Consider the following 12000-nt stretch of genomic DNA (forward strand, 5'->3'; position numbering starts at 1 on the left):
GAGTGCTGTACTGACTCTTTTTATGGATATGAGGAGTTGTGGTAGTGGGTCCAAAAAATTAGAATCAAGAATCAAGAAAGCTTTATTGCCAACACACAACAACAAGACAGTAAGGACCACAAATATAGAAACCTAAAATCTAATCTAAAAATTGAAATACTATCTGTACAAAGAAAGGTATAGAAGTACTTTTAAAGACATGGAACATTACATTTCTTTCTGACATACTACTAAAATTATGACTTTATTCAGTTGTTCAGATTGTCAAGTCTCTGGTCTTAGTTTGTGCAGCAAACATTTCAAAACTGAGATGCTCAGCTACCTAACATATGCAGAAGATCAGTCAAAATCCTTAGTTTACAATGATGTGGAATCAGGAAGTGTTTGCAGTTTTATCTAGTTTGACTTCTGCATTTCTTTTATATGATTAACAGTTGTTACATTAATAATCTGCCCCTGTTTGGCACATAAGTCAATCAATCTTTCAGTCTGATCTCATCTTAATCCACCATGAGCAGAGCACTTTGCAGCATTTAGCAAGTTACAGTGGCAAGGACAAGCTTCCTTTAACAGGCAGAAACCTCCAGCAGGACCAGACTCATGTTAGACACACATCTGCTGAGACCGAGTTGGGGTTGGAAAGAGGGATAGAGGAGATTAAGAGAGAGAGAGATGATGATGAGACGAGTAGTAGTCCGCTGGAGTCCAGCACGTCTACAGCAGGAGGATGTCTACGGCAGCTCAGAGGAACCTACGAGACAAGGGAGCTCAGGGACTCCAGAAAGGTCTGTGGTTAGTAACTTTCAATGGGCATTTATAAGTAGCAGTGTCAGGGGAACACGAGTAATGTTTGACCACTTCCATATTTCTCCATCGTTTACAACTTCCTGATTTTATCTATTCTTCATTCTAATTTGAGTATTTTAGATTTTGCCTAAGAGATGGCGCTCACTTCATATATGTGCTGAAGGTCATTAAGAGTGGCACCAATGATCTTACAGCACTGCCTGATGATTGCACTAGCTTTGACTTATTTTTAAGATTGAGGCCGCCAAAGCAGAAAATCATAGAAAAAGTAAGATAAAACATTTTCATCAAAGTCAGATCCACGTTAAAACTTCACAACTTTCTGAAAAAGAACAACTGCTGGTTTGCCTTTTTACAAACAAGATCTGTGGCTGTTTCCGAAATCTCCTACTATACTAGCAGTACGTACTGATATGTCCAAAATTCAGTATGTAGTAAGTAGTATGTGAACAAGAGCAAAATCTGCAGTAAGCCAAAACTCCCCGGATGTCTACTGACTCGGGAAAATATCTCAGTATGCATCGGACCCATAGGCTGTTTCCGAAACGGCCTGCTACATACTACTTACTAATGTAGTAGGCAGTAGGTATTGCCTACTACATACTGCGTTTGAATTTAGTCTGTAGTATGACTGTTCTGTCCGATCTGTCATGCAGCATGCTGAGCCAGACTTCGCTGGATTTCCGGTTTCGGAAAGCGGAAGTAAACAACGGCGAAGCCGATAAATAAAATGCTTATTTAGCATCCATTTATGATTTAAAAAGTTAGGAAGTGGTTTATATGTAATTTGATAACTTTCACAGCACCCAAAAACGGATTTCCTCCCGTCAAAAAATGAGGAAAAAGAAAAAGCAGAATGAGCGCTGTGCATTATGGGAAACAGTACGCGAGGAAGACTGGTCCGATCATAGACTGTAAAAAATAAAAAATGTTAATAATAAATAATAATAATAATTAATAATTAATAATAAAAATGTCCGATGCATACTGAGATATTTTCCCGAATCAGTAGACGTCCGGGGAGTTTTGGCATACTGCAGATTTTGCTCTTGTTCACATACTACTTACTACATACTGAATTTTGGACATATCAGTACGTACTGCTAGTATAGTAGGCGATTTCGGAAACAGCCATAGATCAGACCAGTCTTCCTCGCGTACTGTTTCCCATAATGCACAGCGCTCATTCTGCTTTTTCTTTTTCCTCATTTTTTGATGGGAGGAAATCCGTTGTTGGGTGCTGTGAAAGTTATCAAATTACATATAAACCACTTCCTAACTTTTTAAATCATAAATGGATGCTACATAAGCATTTTATTTATCGGCTTCGCCGTTGTTTACTTCCGCTTTCCGAAACCGGAAATCCAGCGAAGTCTGGCTCAGCATGCTGCATGACAGATCGGACAGAACAGTCATAATACATACTAAATTCAAACGCAGTATGTAGTAGGCAATACCTACTGCCTACTACATTAGTAAGTAGTATGTAGCAGGCCGTTTCGGAAACAGCCTGTGTTTACATCAAAACTAAAAGTCCCTCCAGGAAGTTGCGATTTCGCGATCGCAACTATCAACGCAAATTCAACCAATCAGCGCGATTTTTTCGCGGCCCTGCAATTTTATACAATCAGCGCAACTTTCGCGCAACTTTGACCAATTACCTTAACCTCAGCCCCCGTACGTCATCGGTTTTGTCATCAATTTCACTTCCTAGGAACATAAACGTAAGTCCTCACTTGATCGGCACTTTTCAACAACAAAACACGCAGAGAGAGAACGGGTAAAGAGAGAGAGGACAGCAGGCAGGACAAGTGACGATGACAACGTTGTTATTTATAGATTGAGGGGCTCAGTGTTCGCTTGGTCTCTACCTGCAGCAGGTGTGCTTTATGAACCAGCTCTCCTCACCTCCATGCATCTGTCTCATCTTCATTGATGATTTTTACCCCCCGGTGTGCGTTAGTGACAAAGACACAACCGGTGGACGTCTGTTTACTATTTGATGTTTGACGTTGTTGCCGCTCTCACCGTAAAAAGCTCTGCATCTACAGCTTGATTTAATCCAGTTTGGTGATACATCAGACACCTTTAGTAAGTTTTGATCAACTCCAAGTCATCAAAGATGCAGATTCACTTCAGAGTGCGTTAACTGCCTGTTAAGTGCCTCTGTCACTGCGGGGTGCATTCAGGGACCGTCGTAAATGTGAAATACAGACCTTTCATGGCATTTTTCTTTGAATCAAGAGAATCAAAATACAGTCAGTGGCCACATCAAGAATGTTTTCTAAAAACATCTGTAATTTAGTGTATTTACTTGCCCCTGAGATGTTATTGGGGGGAAAAAAGCAAAAAAAAATAAAAAATCGCAACTTTCACCGCAATTTTTTCAAAAAGCTGTCGCAAATTCAGGCTATTTGGGACGCAACAATCACAAAAAAATCCCGCGAAATCCTGGAGGGACTGAACTTAGCTTTGTATCAAGAACAGGTTACTTAAACATGGGTCCGGGGCAGAAGAAGAAGAAGGGAGGGATCTACTCCTCTGGAAATCAATAAACCTTTCTTTGGTCTTGGCCACAGTCATTTGGAGGAAGGATCAGTCACACTAGTGAACAAAGTCATCAAGGACTGGGCCATGATCCTGCTCAGCACTCACAATAACAGAGTCATCAACATACTATGAGACATATCGTGATCGATGGCTGCTCTGACATTCATTAATATACGAGAGCATCCCTGAGGGGATCCGGTGGAGGATAAAACCTTCTCTCTGACCCTCTTAGATCCGTCTGTTTAAAAGTCTGTCAGCCAACATAGAACATACAACACTAAAATCCATATTAAGATCAGATAAACGCCTATGAGCAGGAACATTTGGCTGGATACAGTTACAAGCAGAGGAAAAGTCAATAAAAAGCAGCCGTGCATGAGTATTCTTTCCTTCAAGGTGCCTTAGCTCAAGGTCTAACAGAGTAGCTGTGGCATCCACAACACCACTCACAGCCCTATAGGTACATTTTTAAGGGTCCTGCATCATTTACAGCAGATACAGTGTCTGATTTGACAATGCTAATTGAACATTTAATCAATTTGTCAATCCAAGGCTTATTATTAGGGAATAAGATTGTACAAGATTTACAAGGAATAACCATATTTTCACAAAAAGAGATGTAACTAGAGACTGTCTGTGATCTCATCTAAATCAGAACATGAGTCTTTAAATAGATCCCAGTCGGTACAATAGAAGCACACCTTTAGTTCTGGTATAGATATTTTAGCCTGTTACTTAAAAACAAGGAACATTAATGACATTAAAAAGATAGATTCAGTTTCTTTAAACTCTTGATCATCTGTAAATGTCTATATTTTTTTAATGACACTGTTTGAATTAATAGACATGGTGTATGAAAACGCAGAGGAAAGCCTGTAAGTAAATAAAGGTGACATTTTTAAAGCTTACTGTCTGTGTTTTAGTTAGTCAGCCTTACCCAGAGGAAAATTTTACTGCTCAAGGCTTTCTCTTCTAAGTCTCCGGAGACAAAATTGAGATTCTCACTTCAGCCTCATTCAAGTTTCAAATTGTTCTCGTTCTTTTCTCATTATTTTCTCCTAAAATTCACTAGGAGAAATAGTTGAGACCATGACATGAGTCTTATTTGAGACTTAAATGAGAGATCTCATTAATGGCTAATTTTTTTCTCTTTTTTTTTAAATATATTTTTGGTCTTTTTCCCTTTATTTTTCAGGACAGCTGAAGAGAGACAGGAAATGTGGGGAGTAGTGAGAGGGGGAAGAGATGCAGGAAATGGTTGACCCGCCGGGAATCGAACCGGCAACCCCTGCGACGAAGACTGTTGCCTCTGTATGTGGGGCGCTTAAACTGCTAGGCCACCAGTGCCCAAACAAATCCATCCCTGTAATTGTAATAATCAGGCTAAATCTGGTCAGCCCTTTTTTGGCCCATATTTTAAATAAATGGTCTGTCATACCTGGGATGAAATCTCTATCTTTTGCAATTTCTCTCAAATCCACTAAATCTTTGTGAAGTTGTTTTGTTCCAAACAGACTTTTAAAGGAAGGACCATAGTGTGAAGTCAAAGAAGAGATCATTTCACATCTAAATAGCTGATCTTGCAAGTGGTTCAAATGTTTTAATGAGAATTGTAAGTTTGTGGACAATTACATTGAAATCTTAATTTTGCAGGGCACTATAAATGTTCATGAAAAGATGAGCTCAGGCTCTTTATTTGCTCCATCTGAGCTCAACTTGAGACACAAAAACTGAGTCTGACAAAAACAAATGGATGAGGTTAGATTGAGACAATTAAAAGAGCTCTCTGATTTCTCCACCTGAGCTCAAAAGGAGTCACAACACTTGAGAAATACCTGAGAATCTTTTCAGATTTTGACGAGATCTCCTTTGGAACTGAAAGGGAGACTAAGCTGAGACTTTTTGTAACTTTTTTCTGGAGGCAAGAATGAGAAACAGGAGACATAAGCTATAGTCTCATTTTGCTTTCAATCAGATCTCATTGTTGTCTAGGAGACATAAATGAAACACTTTTGAGATCTCCTCTCTAAATTTATTTCCTATGGGTATTCCTGTAACGCAGGACCCTAGTTTGGTATGCACTTCAGGTATCAACCATATATATTTCAGGTGTTATATCCCAGAAATGTTGTGCACTAGCTCATACAACAAAAGATCTTCAGTGTAATGATAAATGCACATAAGAACCAGCCTCATATGCAACAAATCAAACAACAAAAGAGCCTCATGTTCCAGTCTGCCGGTCATGTGTGGCTGTAGTTTTGTATTTTCTTTGTTGTTTTCTGCAAAACAGACTTATAAATCAACAAAATTGTGGCTTGCAAGCAAAATTCTACATGTTCTATTTTCTTACTTGTGTGGTCCTATAAAATCCTTCATGCAGGAGTGGAGTACCTGAAGGCAGCACCGAGTCACCTGTGTGTGCTTATTCCTTAAATCTTACACGACCTGATTTTAAACCCTTCTCTTAAAGGCCACCAGTTGTGACAGTGACCCCCACGGGAGCGCGCTGCCCCCCTGTACACCAGGCGCGCGTCACGTTTCCCTGCACTGAGAGAGCCTGTTCCAAAATAGACAGCAGCCACCCACCCTCCACCCACACCCTCCCTCCCTCCCTCCACCCACACCCTCCTCTCTCCCTCTCTCCCTGCTCGGCCCCGGTTCCTCTTCCCTCTCTCTTTCTCTGCCGAGGAGCGTCACGCAGTTGTCCGGTGCGTCTCCTCAGCCAGTGTTCCAACACTCCTGGAAACCGGATCGCTGGAATAATCACTCAAAGGAATAAAAACCAATAGAAGGAGGAGGAGGAGGAGGTGAAACCTGTACAGCAGACACAGTGAGAGTTGTCCCGGGGAAGAGGTGTCTTCCCAAAACCTGAGGTGAGCTGGACTATGTTTCCAAATAGCCTATGTGAATATGTGAGTGTGAGTGTGTGTGTGTGTGTGTGTGTGTGTGTGTGTGTGTGTGTGTGTGTGTGTGTGAGTGCTGCAGTGGGGTGAGAGGTGCGTCAGCTTCTTCTCTGCACTGCCGGAGAGCGCATAAAGAGTGTGTGGATAATGATTGTGCACTTTCCACTCCTGTATGGAGGGAGTAGATCTGGAGCCGTGCATGGCAGCTGCGGGTTACTTAAAGGAGCAACATAACTATAGCCCACCCCCACCAGCACCCCACCACCACCACCACCAGCACCACCTCCTCACCCCTCGACAGCCTCCTATGTCAACGTGTGTTTGTATGAGGGCCGTGCGTAATGGCTCTTTAAATCTACAGTCCGCTCATTAACGATAAAGCGCCCCAGAGCGCGTCGACGTCTTTCTGGGACTATTTAGGATCAGAGAGGGAGGGTGGAGCGGCTGGCCCGGGTGGGACAGAGCAGTTTGTCATGTCTATATTAGGAAAGTGGCAGTGTCATTCTTTCACTCTGTCTCCGGAGCGTGCGCCACAGAGGAGGGCTGTCTCATTAACCTGAGGCCGTTTTAAAGGAGTATCTCGAAGGTTTCCAAGTTTTACTATATTGGCAGACGATCATTTCACATATTTGTGCTCCTGTTTCTCAAATGCAAACAAGTTTAAAGGTATTTCAGCTCAAAATCCACTTGGAGACCGTTTTTTTTTAATTCTAATTTAACCCTAGAATAAAAAATCCTCAGTTTTATTCTATCTTTTCTGTCAAATCTTTCTCAAACAGAGCTCCTAGTCAAAGTATTTTCATGTTCAAGTCAGGAATAAAACATGCAAAAGGAATAAGTAATCATGTTTTTGTCAAATGCATGAACAACAAACAAGTCATGAAAAAGGGAATAGTTCTGCAGAGGTCATAACAGCAGGTAACCTGAAGGCCTTGTTTCAAAGCCAGGTGAAAAAGCACATCATTGTAACAGACTCAATGTTCTTCATGAATAAATCTGCACTAATATGGCAGATATTGTGTTAACCCTGAAACGCCCACAACTGGCCCGCTAAGTGGTTACTGGAATGTAAATCTGCTGATAACAGAGAGCTTCCAGGAAAGAAGAGAACGCCTCTGTCCTCTCATCAGCCTATAATCCAGCTGGGATGAGAGCTGGATGAGTGAGACTATAGGACATACACTTGGACCCTAACCTAAGTTGACTTTTTGGTGTTATTTCAAATGTGAAAAGCCAGTTTTATATCATCCTCTATAAAGAGAATGAGCTCTGCTGCATTTATCAGAAGTGTCCTGGGACTGCTGCAAGCCTACTTATTTGGGTTACTGTAGTTGGAGTCTTATGTAAGCCAGTGCAGTGTGTGAGTGTATGTTGGTTGAGTTCTAAACCACATAGGCTACTCTCACTGGGATTATATCACATGAGCGTGGGTCACTGTAACTCCTGGGCTAGCTTCACGTTGTATCTGTATTAAGGTCTCCCTGGCCTCTTATCTGTCCTCTGTGACTTAGTGTTGGTCTTTGATGTTCAGTCCTCACATAGTGTTTGCGGGGACAATCAACTATTAATATCTACACTGATGGCAGGCACCGTTATAGAATATCTCCTGTGTTTTGGTGGATTATAGTGTGGGTGGTTACTTAGAGAGCCAAACATTTATTTTAAAACGCCTTAAACATTAAAACATAATTTAGATGGAAAGTAAAGCTGGAATTTAAATAGTCTACCTCTGAAAACTCTAATTTAATTTGAAGTATTTATGTACAACATCAATGTTTGTAAAGTTGTGAAAACTGAGAATAACAGCAACAATTCTCCACATAGTGTGAATTTTCAAAAACACTTTTTTAATCACATTTAGAGCAAATATTTATGATCTTCTTCCCATTTAAGTTTGTTTTGTAAAATGAATTTAAGTCACAATCACTTTTAAATCAAAGTGCTAAATAAACATATAAAAGTTAAATGTTAAATCTAAATGTGAAATGTTAAAACTCAATGTGAAATGTTAAATCTAAATGTTAAATGCTTAAACTAAATGTTAAATATGATTCTAAATGTTAAATCTAAATGTTAAATGCTTAAACTAGTTGTTAAATATGAATCTAAATGTTAAATCTTAATGTTAAATGTTGACTCTAAATGTTAAATGTTAAATCTAAATGATAAATGTTGAATCTAAATGTTAAATGTTGAATCTAAATGTTAAATGTTGACTCTAAATGTTGAATCTAAATGTTAAATTTTGAATCTAAATGTTAAATGCTAAATCTAAATGTTAAATGTGGACTCTAATTGAAAAATGTTGAATCTAAACGGTAAATGTTGAATCTAAATGTTAAATGTTGACTCTAAATGTTGACTCTAAATGTTAAATGTTGAATCTAAATGTTAAATGTTAAATCTAAATGTTAAATGTTGACTCTAAATGTTGAATCTAAATGTTAAATGTTGAATCTAAATGTTAAATGTTGACTCTAAATGTTGAATCTAAATGTTAAATGTTAAATCTAAATGTTAAATGTTAAATCTAAATGTTAAATGTTGACTCTAAATGTTAAATGTTGAATCTAAATGTTAAATGTTGAATCTAAATGAAAAATGTTGAATCTAAACGCTAAATGTTGAATCTAAATGTTAAATGTTAACTCTAAATGTTAAATGTTGACTCTAAATGTTGAATCTAAATGTTAAATGTTGAATCTAAATGTTAAATGTTGACTCTAAATGTTGAATGTTACATCTAAATGAAAAATGTTGAATCTAAACGGTAAATGTTGAATCTAAATGTTAAATGTTAACTCTAAATGTTAAATGCTGACTCTAAATGTTGAATCTAAAAGGTAAATGTTGAATCTAAATGTTAAATGTTGAATCTAAATGTTAAATGTTGACTCTAAATGTTGAATCTAAATGTTAAATGTTGAATCTAAATGTTAAATGTTACATCTAAATGGTAAATGTTGAATCTAAATGTTAAATGTTGACTCTAAATGTTGAATCTAAATGTTAAATGTTGAATCTAAATGTTAAATGTTACATCTAAATGTTTCCTTTGTAATGTAAAACGTTTTTGTGACATTTTGAAGCTAAATGTGGAAAATTGTTGTTATTTTCAGTGTGCACAACTTTACAAACGGCGCCCCATACAGAGGTGTTTATGGTTTCTCCTTGTTTCTACACAAGACGTGGGCGAGTTTCATACAGAAACAATATCAAGTTGTAACCTATTGTCGTCTAAGCTAGCTAAGAAGCTAACTAGCAAGTAACATAATTTCCATCGTGTAGTCAATTACCACATCATCATACTGTTCCTCCTTTCTCTTCCTCTCTCTTGTGGCTCAATAACCTTTATGGTGACAGCTAAACTGTCAGACTGGAGGCCTGACAACAGTTTCAACAAACCAATGTGTAAAGCCACGGTAGATATGTCATTCTGAAAAAAAAAAAAAAAAATTGTGTGTACTGTTTGAGACCAACCAACTGTTAGCAAATGTTGGACAATCATGTATGGTGCCAAGATGTAGCCTGTATTTCTGATGGAGTCATGTCCACCTAAACCCAATGAAGTGAGCATAGAGAGGCTACTTTAGAAATACCACAACAACCAAAACTAGACCTAATCTAACTCTTAGTTACACAAAATAGTACATCACCATATCATAGTCTCATATTAAAAAGCTGGTTGAGAAAACATTAAACAATGTTTGATGTCTACATCTCAAACGAGCTGTAGGTCAGTATCACTTGGCTTGATGTTGTGAGTAAAATAGAAAACTTAAGAGCCAGTCAGTTTTCACTTAATGTCACTCAGAAGCTATAACAAAATACCAAAGGTGAACAAACTTCCTGGTAACTCCTAAATGAATAACTTGAAAGCACTGGGTTGGTTAGTCATCTTCAACCTTGAGAACAGGCGAGATCAGAAGCTGCTTGTTGAAACACATTGAGTTGAAACTGGCCTGAAGAAAATTTAGACGAGCATTTTTGAAGCTTTTATTTCATTCATCTCATGCATGCTTTTTTTCCTTGTTTACTTCCTCCCACCCTTCTCTGCTTTCCTCAGCCATGAGTCGCAGCATCGTGCGGCAGAGCAAGTTTCGCCACGTGTTCGGCCAGACGGTCAAGGCCGAGCAGGGATACGATGACATCCGTGTCTCCAAGGTGACGTGGGACAGCTCCTTCTGCGCCGTCAACCCAAAGTTCTTGGCGGTCATTGTTGAATCGAGCGGAGGAGGAGCCTTCCTGGTCCTGCCGATCGTTAAGGTCAGTGAGGTCAAAGTGACACATAATGCAGATGGTCCCAAAACTGGACAAAACTAGCAAAGGGTGCATAAAACACTGGAACACCTATGTTGCTATAAATAACCAATATTGAAACCTCATTGTGCTAATTATTAATCCTGGCTTTGTCCTGTTTTTTCTGTACTAGTGAGTGTTTTCAGTCTCTACATTCAGTCTCAAGTGATCAAAACAACAATGTGTGTAAGAGTTGGAATGAATCTGGGAGAGTAATGAGATGTGTTCTGGGAAGTATTAAACTATAACCAAACTAATTATAAGTCCAAAAGGATCTGTTGCCATGAGATTTGTTTTGATTTTCATGAATCCTTTAGGCTGAAGTAATGCCTCTGCATCATTATGAGGTTAACATTTGGACTTTTGAGTAAACTGTCTCTTCAACCTTTGATTGGATCGCTTGTGAATTTAGTTCATGCTTTCATTTTCCTTCTGGCATCAAAGCAAAGTGTCATTTATCTAAAACATTTTCTCTCAATCCTTTGATTTGAGGCCAAATACTTGTAAAAATGTGGTCATTTAAAGGTACAGTGTGTAGTAATTGGCAGCATTCAGAGGAACAGACTTGGTAGAACACTTGGTAGTGTTTTTAAATTAGTAAATAATCACCTAGATACAAAAGTCCTTTTGTTTTTGCTAACTTAGAATTAAGCCTTTTAAGCCAACATAGGAGCCAGGCCGCCATCTTGCACCGCCATGTTTCTGCAGGAGCTCAGAATGTACAAACTAGTAATGTACGCTTTTTTAAATTTGATGAGGAAGATGAAGAATAAGAGAGTGGTTGTTGTGCGCTAAATTATTTGTGTCAATTGACGTTGGTGGTCGCAACTTGACAAATGAAGGATCATATTTATCCTGCATCACAGGAGCTTCCTGTCCTCGAAGGCCGGGGTCATGTTACCAAGGGGTGAGCAAGGGAGTGTTTCAAGCTGAATCTGACTACTAGATATTGCTAAATATTCCCATCTCTACACACTATCTTTGAATGTTAGCAGGTTGACATATTAACCTAGCAGAAATATAAAATATCAGCCAAAAATAAACACATTAGCTCTGGCTTGAGCCTAGTAGCATTTAGGTCAAGGTAACACAGTGGCTTGTAAGAGTGAAGACTCTCTGTGTTATTGGTTTCCAGCTCTACATGGCATAGTTTGTAAGTGTTTGAAGTTTTGAAACAGGGATTTATTCTTAAAGAGTGCTTCAGAGGTTGTAGCAGGATAAAAGAGACATAGAGAGAAAGCTGAAAGGATAAGGGAAAGATCATTTGACAACAAGGGAAGAGAAAAGAAAAAGATAGTTTGAATAGGTTTTGTTTTCCTCAAACAACAGCTCAGTGTTCATGTGCTGACTGTGATTGTGCAGCCTGTCAACATCCAGCTGACATGCCATGTATCTCTATGTATTGTTCTGTTTAAATAGTTTCTTACAAGGAAAATAT

At 38.7% G+C, this 12000-nt stretch overlaps 1 protein-coding gene across 2 annotated transcripts in view; it reads left to right on the top strand.

The window, feature by feature from the left end:
* Positions 1-6008: 6008 nt before the first annotated feature.
* coro6 (coronin 6) overlaps positions 6009-12000 on the top strand; it is a 29439-nt gene continuing 23447 nt past the window's right edge. The window contains exons 1-2 of one of the 2 annotated variants that reach the window (XM_034683841.1): positions 6009-6233; positions 10330-10529. In XM_034683841.1, coding sequence (XP_034539732.1) covers positions 10332-10529 — 198 coding nt within the window. In that variant the 5' untranslated portion in view covers positions 6009-6233; positions 10330-10331. Of the gene's footprint in view, positions 6234-9658; positions 9675-10329; positions 10530-12000 lie in introns of those variants that run through there. The other variant, XM_034683840.1, reaches the window with a different exon arrangement.

The sequence above is a fragment of the Notolabrus celidotus genome, chromosome 5, assembly GCF_009762535.1.
Source record: "Notolabrus celidotus isolate fNotCel1 chromosome 5, fNotCel1.pri, whole genome shotgun sequence".
NCBI classification, from domain to species: Eukaryota; Metazoa; Chordata; class Actinopteri; order Labriformes; family Labridae; genus Notolabrus; species Notolabrus celidotus.